The sequence below is a fragment of the Gadus chalcogrammus genome, chromosome 6 (genome assembly GCF_026213295.1).
Source record: "Gadus chalcogrammus isolate NIFS_2021 chromosome 6, NIFS_Gcha_1.0, whole genome shotgun sequence".
NCBI classification, from domain to species: domain Eukaryota; kingdom Metazoa; phylum Chordata; class Actinopteri; order Gadiformes; family Gadidae; genus Gadus; species Gadus chalcogrammus.
Genome location: NC_079417.1, coordinates 4,595,606 through 4,615,988, shown reverse-complemented (window position 1 = coordinate 4,615,988; position 20,383 = coordinate 4,595,606). Strand labels below are relative to the sequence as shown.

At 42.7% G+C, this 20,383-nt stretch overlaps 1 protein-coding gene across 1 annotated transcript in view; it reads right to left on the bottom strand.

The window, feature by feature from the left end:
• Positions 1 to 827: 827 nt before the first annotated feature.
• Positions 828 to 20,383, bottom strand: part of adamts3 (ADAM metallopeptidase with thrombospondin type 1 motif, 3) — a 91,309-nt gene continuing 71,753 nt past the window's right edge. Inside the window, exons 16-23 of the mRNA XM_056591548.1 lie at positions 20,164 to 20,247; positions 19,568 to 19,648; positions 17,467 to 17,630; positions 14,873 to 15,029; positions 13,503 to 13,635; positions 11,259 to 11,466; positions 7,725 to 7,842; positions 828 to 4,072 (exon numbers count right to left, since the gene is read on the bottom strand). Coding sequence (XP_056447523.1) covers positions 3,558 to 4,072; positions 7,725 to 7,842; positions 11,259 to 11,466; positions 13,503 to 13,635; positions 14,873 to 15,029; positions 17,467 to 17,630; positions 19,568 to 19,648; positions 20,164 to 20,247 — 1,460 coding nt within the window. The 3' untranslated portion in view covers positions 828 to 3,557. The remainder of the gene's footprint in view (positions 4,073 to 7,724; positions 7,843 to 11,258; positions 11,467 to 13,502; positions 13,636 to 14,872; positions 15,030 to 17,466; positions 17,631 to 19,567; positions 19,649 to 20,163; positions 20,248 to 20,383) is intronic.

The window sequence follows — 20,383 nt, the reverse complement described above, 5'->3', positions numbered from 1 at the left end:
CAGTATCAGTACATCTTGCGCTATGAGCCCAAGATGACATTATGACAACATGGGTGCAAGATGACTTTAAGACGACATTGTATATCAGTCAGGTTTTTAATATGTAGTTCCACTAGGTGGCGCCTCCCACTTTTGTTGGGTTATATGAGATAACGGGGAGTGCAGAAGGGTGGCTTCTTCCGCTTGGCTAGAATAAACAGCAGTATACGAACGAAGTCTCCCTTTTTATTACATGTTATTTAGTAACTGATTTGTTGTATGCAGGAATCCTTGACTTTCCAAACGTATGGTAAATATATATAGTGCCGTGGAGACCTGGCGTGGTACGGTCAAAAGCTTATAGCATTATAAAAGTACCGTGAGGAGAATCTCACATGTTGCCTCCTGCATGCTAACCCTGACCTACACCATCGCACATTACAATTGTCATTCATGCTCCAGGCAACCTGTTTTTATAATTTCATAAATATGGAATGGCATTACATGTGTCCTTGGCATCAACATCGGACGCCATCTTTAATTAGATTCCTAACTTGTCAAGGTCTGTTTGCCGGGTACTATGTGAAGCGACAGTGCGCTTTTGTATTGATGGTTTGTCCACTGGGATAATCTCCCCAGGCACGTTACTTGGCGGTTTTGAATAAATGGTTGAACAAGCTCAGATATCGGTGCAAACGTGTTGGTCTCCGTCATCTTTCCTTACTTTTCCTTGAGAAACTGTGCGCGTATGCTAATTTAGATACAACCTTATTAATCCGCAGCAGTGGAAAAACACAGGATAAAAATACAATACAATACATGAGTTGAATGAGCTCTTGTTTCTTGCACCATTAAACCCCCTCCACCATCCTTCACAGAGAAGCTCAAAAAAGCTTTCACCAAACAATTGGACGGACGTTTACGTCTTACAATTAGAGCATAGAAGGCCTATTTTATAAAACTTTCTCTGCATTGACATATTACTCTTGAAGTTGTCAGTCAGATTAAATGAGCCATAGGTAGGCCTACTTTACAGACCGGGCGCCAGCGAGGGAGACAACTCACAGAGAGAGAGGCAGTGACCTTTAAACATGGACCGTTCACTACATTCACCACACACAATGAAGAAATACAGGCACCATGGTTGTTCATTATATCATTTTAATGCTATGTGCTCCCCGTTCCAACAAACAGCATCAGTAGTGTACACTTCATCTACAAACATACAGGGACAGGCGGTAAGGAGAGGAGAGAAACCCACTTTGGCTTTTTTAAATCTTATTGCTCAAAGGCACAAGTAGCACAGGGATATACAATACAGTACCTGGTGTTTTACTATGCAGTAAGATCTGTCTGAGGCTCAGGGATTGTCTATGTAACATCTACATCTATCCTAATATTTATTACAAGCGTATACAATTAGCAGCATTGTTTGTACGTGGAAACTGAAGTTCCTTAAGTAAACCTGGGGAGAAAATACGTCAATTGTTTTGAGAAAACACTCAGACTAAACACAAAGAATTACACTAATGTTGGTTTACTGGTGCCACAGTATTTGTTTACTCGGTCATCTAAAGCTTTTAGTCTTGCCAGTAAAGGTAGCACATTGTAACAGCATTTTAGGTTCATTTCTACAAAACAGCTGTGAAAGGCAGCTTTCTCAAAAAACAAAAAGTCAAACATCTCAAAATTGAGCATGTATATTTACATATAATTGTGTGCCAAAAAACAATGTCACTCATACTCTACTGTACTGTTTAAGTTGCTAATCCGCTTTCAAATAGAGGGTTGGGGGCAAAGGGGCGTCACGCTGCAAATCTGATCTCATTGGTTCACCTGCTACATGTTGATGACCATGTGACACTGCACAGGAAAAAAACTAAAAACAACCAACAAAAGCAGAACCTTTGACTTCTCAATAAATATAAATGTACTCCATGCTATATACAAGCACTATACATCGGCACACAAGAGTTACTGTCAATAGCAGTGTGCTATTGTTATTTTTATTTGCCGAAACACAAACCTGTGTCTTAGCTATTGCAGTCAAATGCATGGTGGCTGTGAGAATCCTTTTATTTTTTAATAAATAGCTTTCAGTCTCTACGACTTTCCACAACCGGAAAGGCCATTTAGAAAAAAACTATGATTAGGATAAAGAAATCGTTCGACATTGAAAGTGTCGTGTCTGATCCACAAAGTCCAGCTCAGTATGCTTATAAGAACGCGGTGGTAATGGAAGCATACATGCTTTTTGTAAGAACCCGACCAATCAAACCTCAGACTTACAAATGCGTGTATATGTGTGCAAAAAACATGTGGTTGTGTCAAGGGATGAGTTCTATTAATAATATATTCCAGGGCAAAAATAACTGCATGGACCTAATGTAGGCCCTCAACTGAGCCGAGATCATGCGGACCTCAGAAAGAAAATAGCACCGCTCGTGACAACACTATTCGGGTTCATTCGTTACAATTCGTCCGAATCAAAATCAAACCGATTTTGCTAAAACAATTTTTTTCTCTCCTGCGTAGCAGATAAAACAAAAACTTTCGATCTCGATATTGTCATCCTTTTCCTTTTTTTTCCTTATTTTTTTTTACCATTCTCAACATATACACAATAATACAATGGAGATGAATATTGAATACAAGGTCCATAAAGGTCACGGCTTTCAATCTCTAGCCGCATGGCTCCCACGGTAATCGCAGTGTAAGGTGAAACCTGGGAGCAGAAGCATCAATTCATTTTAAAAGGTCAGTCTCGCTGTTAAATAAGAAGAATGAGAATGAACCGGTTGACTTTGAGTTATAATATAGGGGCTCAAAGTTCACCAGCCTGCTCATCACATCTCTATTCAAAAATAATACTGATTTATTTTTTCATAGAAACTGAGATTGTAAACAAAACAAAATGTTCTATACAACTAGAACTACTCCCCTCAGGACTTTTGTGTTTGGAAGTCTTGAAGTCCTCCAAATTCATTCAAAATGAGCCAGTACGCCTTATCACCCAAGTTCAGAGAACTGGGGATATTAACCAGAATGGCCAAGAATGACTAGGATTAACATTTTTCAAAAGAGATTCAAAAGTGTTCAGGTTCAGGTCAAATTGAATTTATATTACTGTTAGATAAACATGGCCGTCTCTAAAGGATACCAAATCTTTGCACCCCCAAAAAAACCGAATCGTGCAGAATAAAAGATCGTCTTTTCTGTTTCGTCTTTGAATCCATATTTGGTTTGTGACAAAATTATTGAATCTAGATAAAACTGAGTATGACAATCTGCCTTCGATTCAACCTCAGGGTGTACAGTATATCACGCGTTAAAAAGAGCTTGCTGTGGGACCAGGCAGTGCTATACAAATCAACGGCACTGCATTTGGGAACGGGACTCAAAGTGTACCAGCACTTTTCTCTTTTTCTCTTCGTCTTCCTTCCGTTTTTCTCTTTTTTTTTTTGTCGTTCTATCTCTCCTTGCGATGTCGTGCGAAGGAGAGTGGGGGCAGAGGGAGACCAGCTGGGAATGGACTGCAGCAGAGTTCTGGCCACACCTCCCCGCCCCCCCCCCCCCCCTCATCTTTCCCCCTCAGTGTTCGCCCGGCCACTCTCCCCCGTCACCTCCCCTGACCTCTGACCCTCTCCATGTGACCTCTCGTGCCCGGCGGCTAGGGACGCCGGCGCCATGGCGGCGAGCCTCCGGCTCCGCACCACACGCTGCCTCGGCGGCTTGCCGTTGGGCGGGGCCGTTGCCTTCCTCAGCGGGGCGCGGGTTGGGCCGGCGGCCGCGTGTTGGCCAGCCTTTGCCGGCGTCGATGCCTTCGCCGAACCGTGCTTACCCGGGCCTGGTTTTGGCAGGCCGTGTCTCCTGGCGGTGGCGGTGGCGTTGGCGGTGAGCGTCTCCAGGAGCTGGGAGGCGGAGCCGAAGCGCAGGTGCTCCTCCTCCGTCTGGGCGGACTCGGGGGGGAGGGAGGAGGGCGAGCGCCGGCCGCATGACTCGCAGCACAGCTTGTGGTAGCCGGGGATGGAGCAGTACCGGGCCAGCACGTCCATCTGGCAGAAGATGGACTTGTCTCCGTGGCAAGGCTCATCTGGAAGCACCGTAACGAGCAGATTGGAGAGGGTGTCAGTTACACCCTGCCACCCCGCACACAGAGGCCCTGGTTGAGTGGGTTGGACGGATGCATTTAGACAAAACAGCTCCGTGACTGACCAGCTGGATGGCAACATCACCATACATAACACACTGCCTGTCCGTCCATTATGTATAGCTAATTCACAATGAATAACACAATGCCAGTCCGTCCATTATGGATAGCTAATTCACAATGAATAACACAATGCCAGTCCGTCCATTATGTATAGCTAATTCACAATGAATAACACAATGCCAGTCCGTCCATTATGTATAGCTAATTCACAATGAATAACACACTGCCAGTCCGTCCATTATGTATAGCTAATTCACAAAACATAGCACACTGCCAGTCTATCCATTATGCCCCCTAAAGGGTTGCATTATTTAAATCATATCTATGATTCAATATGAACGTTGATTTTATAATTGTGTGAATATCTAGTCAAATAATTTCTGTTAAAGGGTAAAAATATTCCCTATTATTATTATTATTATTATTATTATTATTATTATTATTATTATTATTATTATTATTATTATGATGTATGTGCAATGTGACACTAAGAAGCAGGGGGAGAATCACAGCATGCCTGTGATACTGGCAAGACAAGCTAAAATGCCCTATCTGGACACCAAGTGTCTGTAAAGGTCTAAAATCAAACCTGTGTATTAAGACTGTCCACAGTAAAAATACATTTTTAAAAATTGTCTTTTGAAATCTCCATCTTGTCAGAAACTATTTTATCTTCAGAAGAATATGTCAAAACAGGAACCACTGCAACACTCTGCCCTTCACTCCTACCCAGGCACTGTGCAGTCGCCCTAGTAGTTTGGCTATAGTGTTGTCAAACTTGAGTGTATGCATCGGCATTGTTCTATCAGCTGCACTGTATTGCAATCTATAATGGAAATTTATTAGAAAATACTTGTTTTATTTTCTTTTGAGCTACTTTTTGTGTGGTGTAAAATATAGGTGAACTACTGTCCACACATAATCATGTGTACAAATAACAACTGTGATAATTATACTGACACATAGTTGATTAATCACCAAAGTAAGCTAAACTGAACCGCAATCTGATTTGTGGCTCAGTAGCAATTTCATCTGCGTCAACTGCCAAACATTACTTTTATATCAAATTTCGACTAATTGGCTGAAATGTGACCAAATCCAACAGAGATTTTCATGTCCATGAAAACAAAGTTGGTTATAGCACTTTCAGAATCTCCAGACAGACGGCTTCAGTTTAAGAAACTCTTGCTTGAAGGTACATTTATTTTGACAGAAATGTGACGTCCAATTTCCATTTGTCTTCCACGGTCCACCCCGCACCTTATTTACTCTGAATCAAACGAGTGGTTATATCTGAATTCGATTTACGACTCTGAAGGCTGCGAGCAGTGATTCAACTCTGACAAACCCACGAGTGTCCTGGGTTTCTGAGCGTGTACTGAATGTTCGAGAATGTCAGCGAGAAGGCAATTTCTGCAGCGGCATTGGGAATTTATGTGCTTTACATAACACAAAATAAGTCAAGGGTTACTATGGTGACGGTTCTCTTGGAGGCCGTATGAATAAATAAACAGTAACCCATTTAACCAAGATAATTTCAGACAAAACCTCATGCTGTCGTTGTTCAGCCAATTGAAACTGAGAATGTTTCTAAACATAGACCGGTGTTGTGTCTTATGAAGTATCCTTCATATTTCAAGTCGCAGTACGGTACGATTATATGACTTTCTTATATATATTATATGTTAATAATATGCAACATTTTACATATTTTTAGCCTCATAGCATAATTGCCTTAGTCAAATTTTGGCAAAATTGTGATTTCGAACCTAACTCTACTCTCCTAAGCTGATTCACTGTGCCTCATTGGCTATATTCTCAGCCATTCAGAGTGCTTTTTACATTCCATAATCACTCTGCCTAAGTCCTCTATTTGGCTGAGGCATTTTTGACGCTGAATACAAGATGAACCTTAAAATACGACATAGCCATATAAGAAAGTCATATAATCGACCCTATCTGGTGGACCCACCGACACGCCGATCGGACGGGCCGGGGAAACGTCTCCTTCTTCCCGAGGAGACTGAGGCTGTTAGGTATGGACCCAGTCATCCTGACACACTTGTACAGGTGTGAGATCATTCTGACCGAACTCAATCCCAGCGCGGTACGGTGGGGTACACAGCCAAGGGCCGGGAGGTCTGATGCGCCTTGGTTGTAAGGACTTCAGCACGCATCATTGTCAGAGAGTTTACACCTACCGAACACGCTGCCTCAGGAGAGCTCTCAGAACGATCAAGGCTCCCAGCGCCCAGCACACACACTGTTCACTCTGCTGCCATCTGGCAGGGGATACCGAAGCATCCGAGCTCGCGCTCGCAGACTGAAGGACGGTTCCTATTGAGGGAACATCAACCTTCTCAGCCAACTCGGATTCATTCTACCTCGTAGTTGCGTATAACTTTGACATGTGCACCTAAATGGATTGGCACAAATATGGGGATTTTGTTTGTAATAGGATTCACTTTATTTAGTCAGTTATCTATTATAACTATATGTTATATATGAATTACTTTCTAATATATGTGTCAGTAAACATTTTTTAGTAACAATTTTTTGGAACCTCTCTAGTATATTAGGCCCTAAATAGGTAGACTTGAATTTGAACATGATAGGATAGGTTAAGGCCTGCATAATAATGCCAAAAATGGAGGAATTGTGATTATTCTGCCCGATAATATGAGTGATGAATAATTGGAATTATTATTTACATCTGCTAAACCTGGCATTTAAATGAGCTTTACTGGCTACAGCATTGCTTTGGGTCATATATTTATCAGTAGCGATTCCTCAGAGACACACAACATTAAACCAATGCCTATGCTTCGGGCTACAGATTAGTACCGCTATTTAGTAACGATTGAATGTAACAGGCAAATCACATGTATTTAGTTTGGATTGTTACATTTGTTCTATTTTTGTTCTACATTAATTGTGACTAGGGTTGCCGCGGTATACGGTATTACCGGTGTTACCGGTGGCAACACCTAGCTTTTTTTCTTTCTATTTTTTTCAGTAATAAAAAACAAATTCAGCAAAAAAATGAATAATATAATTATAATTAAGAAATGTAAAATTTGTAGAATAGGCCACAGTTATGCTCTGTGCGGGAGAATTGGCGCACCGAGAATTGACGCGCTGCCTTACAAGACCGGTAACCATAGCAACGGCGGTATAGCTCCCCGCGCTACTGCCATCCGGAGGCGCACAGAGCTTTTGGCCGTGATATTATGATATATAAAATTATATTATACTATTATATATAGAACGTTATAAGACGCCGAGAATTGGCGCGCGGCCAGCCGCTGTCACCGAGTGTGAGAGGAGAGTTGACGGAGAAGATGGCGATTGACCTAGGGTTTCAAAGTTAATACCGTTTATACCGGTAATACCGGTGTTGACACGAGCGTATTACTCGGTGTGAAAATGTCCACACCGCGGCAAACCCTAATTGTGACCTTTCCGATTAATTAACGGCAGAGGTCAAAAAAACATGGACACCGTGGGAGTCGAGATGGGCAGGATGTCTCACCGTGGCAAAGTCCTGGTCGGCACGGCCTTATGGCCTCTGGTCTCTCCCCGGTGCATTGGTCTCCGACCCGGCAGCTCACTAGACGCCTCTCAGCGCCCTCTCCACAGGTCACCGAACACTGCAGCAGGAAGGGGCCCGGAACACAGACTTAATATGTGCACACACATACTGACGTATGCAGGATCAATGGAGAGGTCGCACACATGCAGGCAAACAGAGTCAAGTGCCTGTAGATAGACACACACACACACACACACACACACACACACACACACACACACACACACACACACACACACACACACACACACACACACACACACACACACACACACCAACTGATATACGCCTCCCCCATACACACATACGTATGTATGCACAAATGCCTCCCACACAAGAAGTGTCTGGCAAGTGTTAGCAAAGTTCGACTGAACCAGTATGTGTATATTATTAAATACAAAAAAACGCACTCTTCAAATATATGCCCTGCCCATAGGGAGATTATTTTAATGATTTATCCCAAATTACCTATTTCCAACCCAAGTGAATTTCATTATATTCAGTGTTCCGTTGATTTATTTAAATTTCCACAACTTATTGTTTCTTATTTGGAATAATATTTCGCTAGTTTAAAACTCTATCGCTAACTAGCCACCTTGGGCTAGAGTGTCGTCTATCTATCACGTCCTCACGCTCTAGCCTCAGCGTAAGTCAATGTGCCCAACTGAAAATATACGAAGCGGGAATGACATTAAGATGTTATTCTGAAAAAAGTGTGTTGATTTGTTAAATGTTTGAATGAAGGTAAACGGTTGAGTATTTACCAAGTTACAAAGTCTGAAGTAGTTGAAGTGTCAGAGAATCTCGAGAAAGTCTCTAGGGGAATAATTGTGGAAGGAGAAGAATTTTGTAGAAAATAATAACGAAAGAAAGAAAGAATAAAACCTAAGAAGAACAATAGTTGAGCGCTGCATATAGCACTCACTTAACTAGAAATCAAGAGCAACAGCAAGCAGCAGTGTGTCATTATGCACCCGGATGTGCAACACTGATTTCATGGCAAGCATTGGGTTGTCCACTTGATACTTATATCTTCCAGTAGCAATATAGCAATACATCGATTTGCCTTTATTCTAAGGCTCTGCCCAACCTAACCCTGGTAAATCTACAAATGCATAAATATTTATCCGTTTAGCCCCTCCGTCCTAGCCTGGCTACCGCCTCATCTCAAACTACATTGAGAAGAGGTCTGGGAACCACACATTCATTTTTTCTCGTATTTGAGGCGTGGTTTACTATTGCCCGGAGCCATTTATTGGGTGCTACGAATGTCTATCATATGAGTCTGTACGTAGCTAATAGCCAATCGTATCAATTGTACCAGATGACGTATTTAGAGCGACAGAAATTCGATGAGGAAGAGAGGATGAAGACGATGGGTGCGTCGCATAGACGTCGTCATCGCCTCGCCGTCCCTCCCCGTTCTGTGATTGGTTCCCTAGCTCAGGCGAAAATCGGATCCATTGAATCCAGGCTGCCTACATGGCTGCCTAGCAGCGCGAAAGGCCGTAACACCTGGCAAGGCAGCATGGGTATACCCAGGCTACCTCCGTCCACATTAGAACGGCGAATTCCGACAATTAAAACAATGCTTTTCGAAATCGATCGCTGAGGCGGATAAATGTGATAACTCTGGGTTTGCGTTGTAGTGTGGTCAGGGTAGACGAAGGCTTTCAGAGAAAAGGACGTTCGGGTTGCCATGACACTGTCATGACGCTGCCAAAAGCTTGCACTTGAGACCGAGACCCTCGTTAAAAAAAAAATGGCAGGTGAAGTTGAAATGAGGATTTCTCTGTGCAATGTACTTTATTTTTTGCTTGTGAGTGAAAAGGATAAGCCAGCTGATCATCTGCAACTATCAGCTGATCGCGCGCCTGTAAAATAAACAGAGAGTCGTGGCGGGAGTCGCGTAACCATGACAACAACTGTTAATCAAAGTCATTTCAGTGTGGAACGTGGATGCAAAACATTCCGTAAACGATATGAAAACGATAGGGTGGACGGAGATCGTTTCCATTGCGAATGTGCATAGTTCATATAGTTACCCAGGTTAGCGTGGACAGGGCCTAAGACGTGCATTCTAACAATATAACAAGTGTTTTTGTCAGGGTTTTATATATTTTATATTTTATATATTTTTTTTTTATATATATTTTTATATTTATATTTTATATTTTATATATCGAGCTGATCCCATCATCCTTTTCTCAAGTGTGTTCAAGATAAAGACTGAGTAGAATGCTTAGCCTCTAATAGATAGTGCTCCTCATGAATCACACCACAGACATAAACACCCACTGCATCTCAGATATGTAGATTAACTCATCCCTTTGTATCCTCTTGGGTTTCCCTTTATGGAAACAACATGCGTGCAAAAGGAGGACACCTAATTTATTAATCAGTTTGTTTTTCTAAGGTGATGAAGCTTGATAATTGCTTGTTTGAATAGCCAAAGAGACATGTCACTGTGTTTGCGAAAGGGGCTCCTCTCCGTCTCTCTCTGGAGACATAAGGTACAAGAGGCAGAGGGTACAAAAAAAACACCGCTTAGCACTGGGGTGGAGGGAGAGGAGGAGTGGTGACGAGAGAGCAGTTTAGGATTTACCACTCGCACACTCACACAGACACACACAGTGTAAAGTGCTTTGGGTTTCCTGAAAAGTGCTGTGCAAATGCAATGAATTGTTAGCATTGGTATTACAATTATTTACATCATTCTTATTCTTTTTAAAGTGGAACATCCATGATGTATTTCCTAGGGGTGGGAATCTCTTGGCACCTCAAGATTTGATTCAGATTATAAGGGGTCAACGATTCGATTCTGAAGCATCTCGATGCAACAATTTCTTTTATGTACATTTCCATGCGTGATTTTCAAAAATATATATATACATCTGGGTTTTCTACTCAGAGTTTGCTAATCACTTCCTACTTTTGTGATGATCATTAAAGACATCAACAGGTGAATTAACTTATCGAATATTTTATAAGAGAGAAAGCTTTTGTCACAAATATGACTTTCTATGAACAATGCAATAATCAATGCAGCCTGCATTTTAACACAGTATGGAAGGATGCCAAAAATAGGTTACAGTTTATTTTCTTTCTAATCTTTCTTTTCTATGTCATTAAAGAAAAAGCTGCTCTTGAATTAGAAGGAGTTCTTGTGTCTGGCTGTGAGTTTGCGCGCAGCGCATGCTATGCGTAGGCTGAATCGCAATCGAGTCAAGACGAATCAGATTGGCCAATACACAATCAAGATAAATTCAATAATTTTAAAATTACGAAATTGATCCCTCTCTGGCGATCAGAATGTTGCAGCAGGCAAAAAAAAAAAGAAAAAAAATATCGGATTATTAATTTATCTGCATCGAGACAGAATCGTTCTAGCGAGAATCGCGATGCATCGAAGAATCTATTATTTCTCCCACCCCTAGTATTTCCCCCAAGGGGTCTTTGGGTGCTGTGCTGTACCTCGGACCAGGCCCCCACCCTCCACAGAGAGGGGCAGGGCACCCGGTTGCAGGGCCTCCGGCTCTCGGGCCGATCCCCGCTGCAGTACTTGGTGTGGACCGAGCGGTTGGCGCCGTCCTGGGAGTACTGCACGCAGCGCACCGTCCGGATCTGGAAGCCCAGGCTGCCACAGGTCCGGGGACAGTTCTCCCACTCCTCCGAGATCCACCTGAACCCATTCCAAAACAAGAGGGGGGGGGTGGGGGGTGAGTTCGGGCCACGCTAGCCACGCGCCCCGCTGTCGGCTGACGAGGTCCAAAGCAAACACACGTAACGGTGATGGGCGCTCCATTTAAGACCTTCGATCTCAAACACTCCTAGGGGATGTGCGCTCAATTGAAGACCTTCAATCTCAACCTCTCTCACACCTGCTTCGGTTCTGCTCTGTATTGTACTTTAAGTGACCTATTCAATGGGTTGAGATGTCTGCTGTATCCCATGGGGGATTGTATAGCGCTCCCCGATTTCAAATGTTCGGAGGCCTATACTGTTGGTATTCAGTATCTATCTATCTGTATGTGGTGCTTTGAATCCTACAGCAGGGAGCATAAGAAAAAAAGTGGAACCATACTGCCAAATTCCATTGTATAACCATTGTATGCAGTAAAGCAGGGGTCTTCAACGTTTTCCAGGCCAAGGACCCCCAAACTGATGGAGAGATGGAGCGGGGATTATGTATTGTATAAAAATGTGTTTTATATTAAACTGATCCTTTACTGCTATGCATAAATGTACCTTGTTATTTTGCATTCAATACCACGATATTCAAATAATATACAGGTTAATATATTCATGTTTTTATTTGAAACGTGTGCGAGGTACAGTGAGTAGGGTGGCCATGCCACTGCCATTCATAAACATAACATAACATAATAAACTGATACCTGCCAAGATCAACAATGTCTGTCAATTGCATGTAATCATGCATAAAAGCAATTGAAATGGACATTTTTAAAACAAATGTGGAAACGAAAATTTGTGATGTTTGTTAGTGTCTTTCTTAACACTCTGGGAGTAGTCCGTTAACTTATCAACCCCAGCGTGTCCGGTTGCTAAGCGTCGTCAACGTCTTTGGAAGACAATTTCTCTGCTGATCGCTTATTTTCCCGATAATGACTGGCGTTCTGTACATTAACCCTTACATAACAGCACTCTCTCTCTCTCTCCCAACAGTCCCAACGTTTTTCTAGGCCAAGCTCTCATCTCTTAAAGTACATTTATGCTTTTTCTTTTCGATCAATGCTTTTCTTCTCCTACACACTGTCCCTTGAGGGGGCCCGTAAAAGACGACCGGACTGATAAGAGGTATTAATTGCCGATATTTGAAGGGTTTTCTAGCTTTGATGGGCTTTTACCAATGGACCAGGCCTTGTTTTGTCTTCTTCACAATTTTGGACCACTACAGGCTTTTCTGTGTGATGTGTTTTGTACCGAGGAATTTGTTTACGATGAACAGATCTATTATCTGCTAGATGCATTTGTAGGCCATATCAGCAGAACATAAGGCAGGGTCACGACTTCTGGTTTATGTATGCTTTGAAAAAATGCATTAGTTTGTTGATGCAGGATTGGCCGCATGCAACGCATCAACGGTGCTGTAATATGAAGAATAACAATTTGAATAAATTATATTCTCTGCAAATATAGTTGCTTTATATTCAGCTCATGAATATATGCATTATATACTTTTTTATAATGTTTTTTTTTTTTTAAAGTTAAAGCCTGTTAAAGCCGGACCTTAATAATTTGGTCCCAACCATTAAAGAATTCATATTGATAATCATCTTTTGCTTCTATCAAGACATGACAGACCACTCCTCTTATCTACCGTTCCAAAAAAGCCCAAAAAAGGAAACTTTAGGTCGCGGAATCGATCGGTGTCTTTTCCCTCCAAAAGTTCTGAATTGAAATAAGCAGTAGGTTGGATTTAGGAGCTACAACTTAAGCCCAAGAAAAAAATAGCATTGCCACCCGTCAGCTATTAGTGAGTGAAATGCACTGTGAGAATATCTGTTTTGGTTGACTGGCCACCTAGATTTTAGACGGCTCCTTGCTAATTTCCAACCAATTAGGGCATCGCTGTCCTGATCCAATCACAATGAACCTGTCAATCCCAGGTACGTGAATGCAACAATTCTCACCTTTCTGCTATCTCTCTCTATCTCCCTATCCAATCTTTCGTTAGTGGAGTGTGTGCGTACTCACTGAGGGTGTGTGCAGTCCTGGAGGTTACACATCCTGCGTATGGGCTTGGGCTTCTTGCTGACGTCACAGTAACCTCGATGGACCATCCGGGTGTCCCCTTTCTTCCGACATCCATACTTGGTGTACTGGAACCCTGGTGCCATAAACAGGGGTGGGGGAGAGAGAGAGAGAGAGAGAGAGAGAGAGAGAGAGAGAGAGAGAGAGAGAGAGAGAGAGAGAGAGAGAGAGAGAGAGAGAGAGAGAGAGAGAGAGAGAGGGAGAGAGAGAGAGACAGAGAGAGACAGAGAGAGAGAGAGAGAGAGAGAGAGAGAGAGAGAGAGAGAGAGAGAGAGAGAGAGAGAGACCATTAGGCGGCGAGGCAGCAGCGGTGGTATTGGCCTGTCTTTGTGAGAGTGTTGTGTAATTGTCCATGTTACACGTTATAATCAAAGTTAATGGATTATGTGGATTATGTGATAATTTTTCTATTATATATAATGCATTCAGTTTGGATTAAACTGTGCCAGAATGGTTTAGTGAGAATGATTATTTATGTATGCATACAACACACTTGATGTATAATATGAAGCCATGTTTAGCATAGTCTGCATGATATAGGATAGTGAAGTGTGTCAGAAAGGTTTACGGCAAACGGGTGGCCATGAAACGGGCACAAAGCTAAGCAGGACACACTTGCCATTATTCAAGCACTACATCCTAACACCGTTCCACCAAAATATATAAATAAACCTAACCACCTTGAAGGTTGTTCCATCCGTCACAGCTGACTTCTCTGTGATCCACTAATGTCTGAACTAGAGGGACACACTTACAAATGGGTGCTTTTTAATATCGCTCCCTCTACTTCCGCTGTGTGCCTGCTGCTCCTCATGTAATAGGGGCAGTTTGGTGCCCAAAGTAGGCCCTTAGTGTGTGTGTGTGTGTGTGTGTGTGTGTGTGTGTGTGTGTGTGTGTGTGTGTGTGTGTGTGTGTGTGTGTGTGTGTGTGTGTGTGTGTGTGTGTGTGTGTGTGTGTGAAAAATAGGCATCATTGGTATCCTTAAACGAGCCTGGTTGATTCATACACCGGTCTCTGTATATCAAGGCGGAAATTGCAATTAATCATTGAGTTTAAAGATGTATTTTGCTATAGACAATTGGCCAGGGCAGGCAGCCTCACATTGTCAAACAGGGTTACAAACTACAAAAAAAAAAAAAATAGGAAAATAAAACTTTACGTTCCCCATAAAATTATACAATTGAAGGCAGGGAAGCTGAGATCAGAACTAGGTGAGAGCTAGGAGACTTGAGCCGTGCTGTGTTTGATCCAAGCACGATATAAGGGGATAACTTCATCTCTGCAGTGGATTAGGTGGTTGTTGTGGTAAGTACCTCCAGCGCAGGGCTTGGAACAGGGCGACCAGCTCTTCAAAGCCCACTCGTACGTATCTTCCAGGATGACATTGTTGTTGTTAATTGGCACCGAGTCTTCATGGATGATGTACTTATACATCAAAGTAGACCTGGTTTCATTGTCCTTTGGTATTATCTGCCTCACACACACACACACACACACACACACACACACACACACACACACACACACACACACACACACACACACACACACACACACACACACACACACACACACACACACACACACACACAGGGTCACTTTCAATTGCAAAATCGATATCCAACCCAAAGGTGTTAACATCAAAACACACCCAGAGAAATAGAAGAATGCCTTTTCCTTTTTCCCCATTTAAATGCAGGAAGAAACCATCATTTTACCATAATCAAGCTTTTATCCAACACAAACCCTGGTCTGGATAATGCAGCAATCATGATGCAATTAGGGAAGAGCACAGGGAGAGCTGAGATGCTATGATGTGCTCCACATCTGGGGATAATTCTTACTTGTTGGATTTCTATCGTGTTTTCCATCCTACTTATCCCCTGCTCGGGCATCGAACTGAGGTGGATTAGACTTTACAGTGAAGCCAACTGAATACGAATCGGCGAATGAGCGTGCTGCCAATGCGAGCAGGCAAAGGGGAGGACTTAGGGAAAGTGATGTGTTCAGTCAGGTAAGACTCCAATTTAAATGTTGCCAATCTGACAGAGGTGAGCAGAGAGCAAACCCTCCAGCCTGCAGTGCTTCCCTGTCAGGATAGAAACACCCTAATGTTACGACACCAAAGAGGACCACGAGCTGAAGAAGTAATTCATAAACAAAGGGAAAGACAATGCTTTCTTTTGGAGACGTTCTTTCACAATAAAGGTCAGCAAAGGTTGAATGCTGCATATATTATCGCCAAATGGCTCCCAACATAGCAAACTGTCTACTCACCTCCAGATACTGCTAACATTAGGGTAGCGCCCTTAATGCTAGCCGTATCCCCGGGTCACTTGCAACTCTGTCTGACATTCTACTGAAATAATTACAATATTTTAACTATGAGAAAAAATTGCACTCATTTGACCTGGCTTCTTGCCGCGTACCAGCTCTGCAAACGCATCAAAGGAAGACGATAAAGAGCAAAGCCTGCTCTAAAACAACCTTCAACGCTAATGAATTTGAATGTGTAGCCTTCTGTGGGTAGAGGTAGTGTTTCTCATCCACTATGCCCTCTAGCGTTACATCAGCGTCATTCACTAACCTCCCTTGCCCTACCATTGCCTCAGTTTTTCCTCTGTGACAAGACACAGAGCAGAACTTTTAGCTCTTAGTCTTTCAGACTTGATAGGGGGTCTGAAATGGGATTTCCAGAAGGACCCGCAGGCAGACAGAGCGTAGCGGTGCTGAGTCGTTGTGTCAACCCACTAAGACAGCGAGAAGCCGCCGCCGCCGCCGCCACCCCCCCCCCCCCCCCCCCCCCCCCGGTTCTGGAGGTGGTGAGATGAGGCGGTCCGGGCGACACGCCAGAGACACAGCAGGAGGCGGAGCTCTGCCTGCCCACGCTCAGACGGTGACCTCGCTGTGTGCGTGTGTAGGTTCGGTGGGATGAAAAATGGCTATTAATATCGGGTCATACATAAGCATGGGCTGACGTGCTGCATGACTGACCCTGCTCTTTGGCGGTGGAGATAATAACCGATAACCAGCCAGGACAACTATTAAAAAGTTAGGTTATTAGAAGTTGAACACTTACGAAAACCAGACCACTTGGCCGTGAAATTTTATTTTTATGTCCCATTTCTCGTTTAAATATTTCTTTCATGGCAGGAGAAAAAGCATTAAATTGGAAATATTTTAACCTACAGCCATTTAGAGTGATAAATAATGTGTTAGATGAAAACATTGTTTTTGTGTTGAGGCGCTAAATAAACAGATAAACAATATGTATTTGCTGACAATAATTGGAGTTTGAACTCAATTGAAAGTGTGCTATTAGAGATCAGACATCATGATCGTCAAAAGAAGCGGTAGTCCAATCATGCTAAGTAATACATTCAAAGGTGCATAATTGTGTTTGTGTGAAGTGTGTCTAATGACTGTGTTAATTTGCAACTGCAAGAGCATGTAATAGGATGCAGCCTGAAGGAGATTGAAATTGAAATGACTAAATATGATGACATGAAATGCTCTTTGGAAGGGTTTTAAAAGATTAATGTTGTCGTAAATGATTGTACTGTTGAATACATTTAGATGTCCTCTGCGTTATAAATTACGGACAAGCCTATCAAAACAAAAACCTGTTCATTAGTGATGACCTGTTACTATGCCTAGTTACTACATAACGCCATATCTATAGATTGAAACACCCCACCACCCACATATGAATAAGGATATAAATTGAGCATATAAATACTATCTGTACTATACTAATATTAATTTACATAACACATATAAAACAAATACATAAAAAAGACATGAGAACATCTGAATCTAAACAACATAAATAAAGCAATACACATATACTGTGTTCAAATAAATATTCACCCTATATAATTTGATAGTATCTTTGTGGGGACCGTACCAGAACGACAACGGGGTCGTGTAGCGGTCCGTCGGTGTGCAGGGTCTCCACGTCAGCCTCCACCTGGTACTCCCACTCCACCCCCAGGTCGATGAAGGTCCTGGAGCCCGCCTCCTCCCCCTTCCCGTTGAGGATGTAGTGCCCCGTCGCCTGGTTCTTCACCGCTGCAACCCCAGTCATTGGTTAGGGTGACCGCAGAGACATCGACCACAACCTCCACACGAGTGCCAGGTTACGAGGTGGCGTCGTCGTGCTAACAACTGCAGCGATAGATTTTGTTGTTTTTTTTCGAAGTAAGTCGAAGTAAAAAAGAAAATTGATTTCAAGGGACGTTGACAAGGACGGCATTCTTACGCACAAGTAACCGTTTCGTAAATTGCTGTTCTTTTCATTAAGTGCGTGTCACCTCTGTGTAGAAGTGACACGCAGCGAGATGAAAAAGAGAACAGAAGTTACATGATGGCAAGTTAAGAAAGGCTTTGCAATCATCCATCAATATGTGTCCTTTCATAGATGATACTGAAGATGGATGCTGGGCACTGAGAGGCTCGGCACATCCATTTGTTTTCAGGCAGAAGACAGTGAAGGGGATCTTTTTTGGAAGGAATGACAAAAGAGAAGTGGCTTTCAAAGGATGAAGAAGCTTCTTTGAAAAGTGCTAACTTTTAGTGCTGACAAAAAGTCTAGACTGCTTTTGTCTCTGGTTTTTGTAAACACAGGCAGACATATATAGATATATATGTGTATAAATATGTATAAATATATATATGTATATGTATATATTTAACTATGGTATCCGAATTGGCAAAGAAATAAAAATGTCGTGGTTGACTAATGGGTCAGTTGTCGTGACCATGTATATTCATGGTTTGCCAAGTAAAGTATTCAGTTGGATTCCAGTGCAGCTGCCACATCTCCTAAAGTGGGTTTGATTATGAACTTTGTCCTCTTGTCAAGCATGTATTCCAGCTACAGGTTACACCTCCCAATGGGCATTGATTATAAGTGTAGGTCAATAATGTAGAGGTCTGAACTATAATCGAAATCAGTTGCATTTCAGTTCCGAGGTCATTGGGGGCAGCTGTAATTTCCCTCCATACCTTCCCTACATAACACTGAATCTACATCTTCAACTAATCTATTGAAGATGTATCTCAACTCAGGTCACTTGATTATTTATAAGCCTCCTGATTGGTTTAAAACAGGGAGTTGACGACAGAAGACAACGTTTTGAAAAATACAAAATAAATAGTCTGGAGCTTTACAAAATACATTATATAAAATCGTATTGGTGGGAAATGTATGCTTATTGAGGCGGGCTTTCCCTGAATAAGACTGTATCTATATAACAGGTGTATATCTGAGTTTCTTGTTGGTCTTTGATTCATGATAGTGTGATTCAAGGCCATTTCAAGGAAGGAACCACCTACAGGTCTTAGCAAAACTGCATGCTAGTCGCTGGCACAGGAGCCTCACCATCGGACTGTCTTCGCTGCCGCCGGCAAAGGTTCTGTCTCTTTCCAATATGTCAGTTACCCCAAGGGTACCGGGGGGGTACTGGTTTGGCATGTTTTACACGCGCACAGAGTTTCTGTTGATCAAATATGCCTGACCGCCCGCGAGGCAGGACACACCCCGCTTGTAGCTGGAGTTCCTCTTCCCAGGAAACGTTGGCTAGCCTTCAAATACATCTGTACGATCCTCGCTGAACCCAAAGCAAACCAACTATATCTTATTAATAAAGGGTAAATGAACCCCAAAATCCCTTTGCTTGGTTGATAAATATTTATTGTTAATCTCACAAGGTGTTGGTCAACATTTCGGTGCTGTCTTTGGCCAAAATGAATGAAGTTGTTTAACAGTCGAAATTCCGTAACACACAAGAAATCCGTTGCTGCCGTTTAAAAACTCATTTTCCAGAGTGAAGGTTTTCTAATGGCTGTGCTAGCTCTATCTGGAGTGACGTGGGATCCATCCTACCCCACTTATGCTCCTATGTAACTGCGTTGATCACTTTCTTGGCTAAAACAGGGGCGTAATCATGAGGCGTAATTACTCAGCGCGTCGTAAAGGTTTGTAATTATACGCGAGCAGCACTCACCAAGAACCTGAGGCGAGGCCTCATTTTCTTGTATGACCACGTGTCTCGCTCCCGGAGGAACCAGAAACATCTTAAGGTGACCTAGGTTGTTTGGTAGACAGAGCAGTGGCGGAGGCAGAGGGAGAAGGACACACAACATAAAGAGACAGGTTAGTCTGTCGGTATGCAGGAAAAAAAACAGTGCTTGTTTGCAGAGGTGGACGTTTCTCGTACTCCCATGGCATAAGAACTTTGCTCTATATAAGTTTGTAGAAACAAACATCTATATTCCTAGGTGAACTTCCCCATTGACCAAGGAGGGTCAAAAAGACGTAATTTAAACATGGCACAAAGGTGATTGATTCTAGCAGGATAAGAAACCGTCGGTCACATCAACATGCATCCAATTTGGTTGCATGTTGGGCGATGATACTCTGCTGATGACAATCAATTAGCGGAGCCTTGTGTTTGCGTGGACTCTCTCGATGCATGGAAAGAGGGATGAGAGTCCCGAAGCCATGTTTAAATGAGCCGTCACTAACGAGGTGTTCACGAGGAGGACGCAAAGTCGCTCTCTGCCGTGTTTGTCCACCCCATGCAAACAGTCTGTCACTCACCAAGTACATTTCTAGAATCCTCCGTCTCGTTCAGGTACACATGTCGTGCTCCTTTGGGCAAGGAAAAGGCTCCTCTTGTTTTCCCTTAAATAGAACAATTTGGTTAGTTTTGGCCGACTTCATGCTGACTCATTATTGGGTTGAGTCCTCTTGCCGGTCAACCTAAATAAGCCGAGAAGGGCCAGATTTAACATGAGGCGGCAAAGAACTGAAAGAAGAG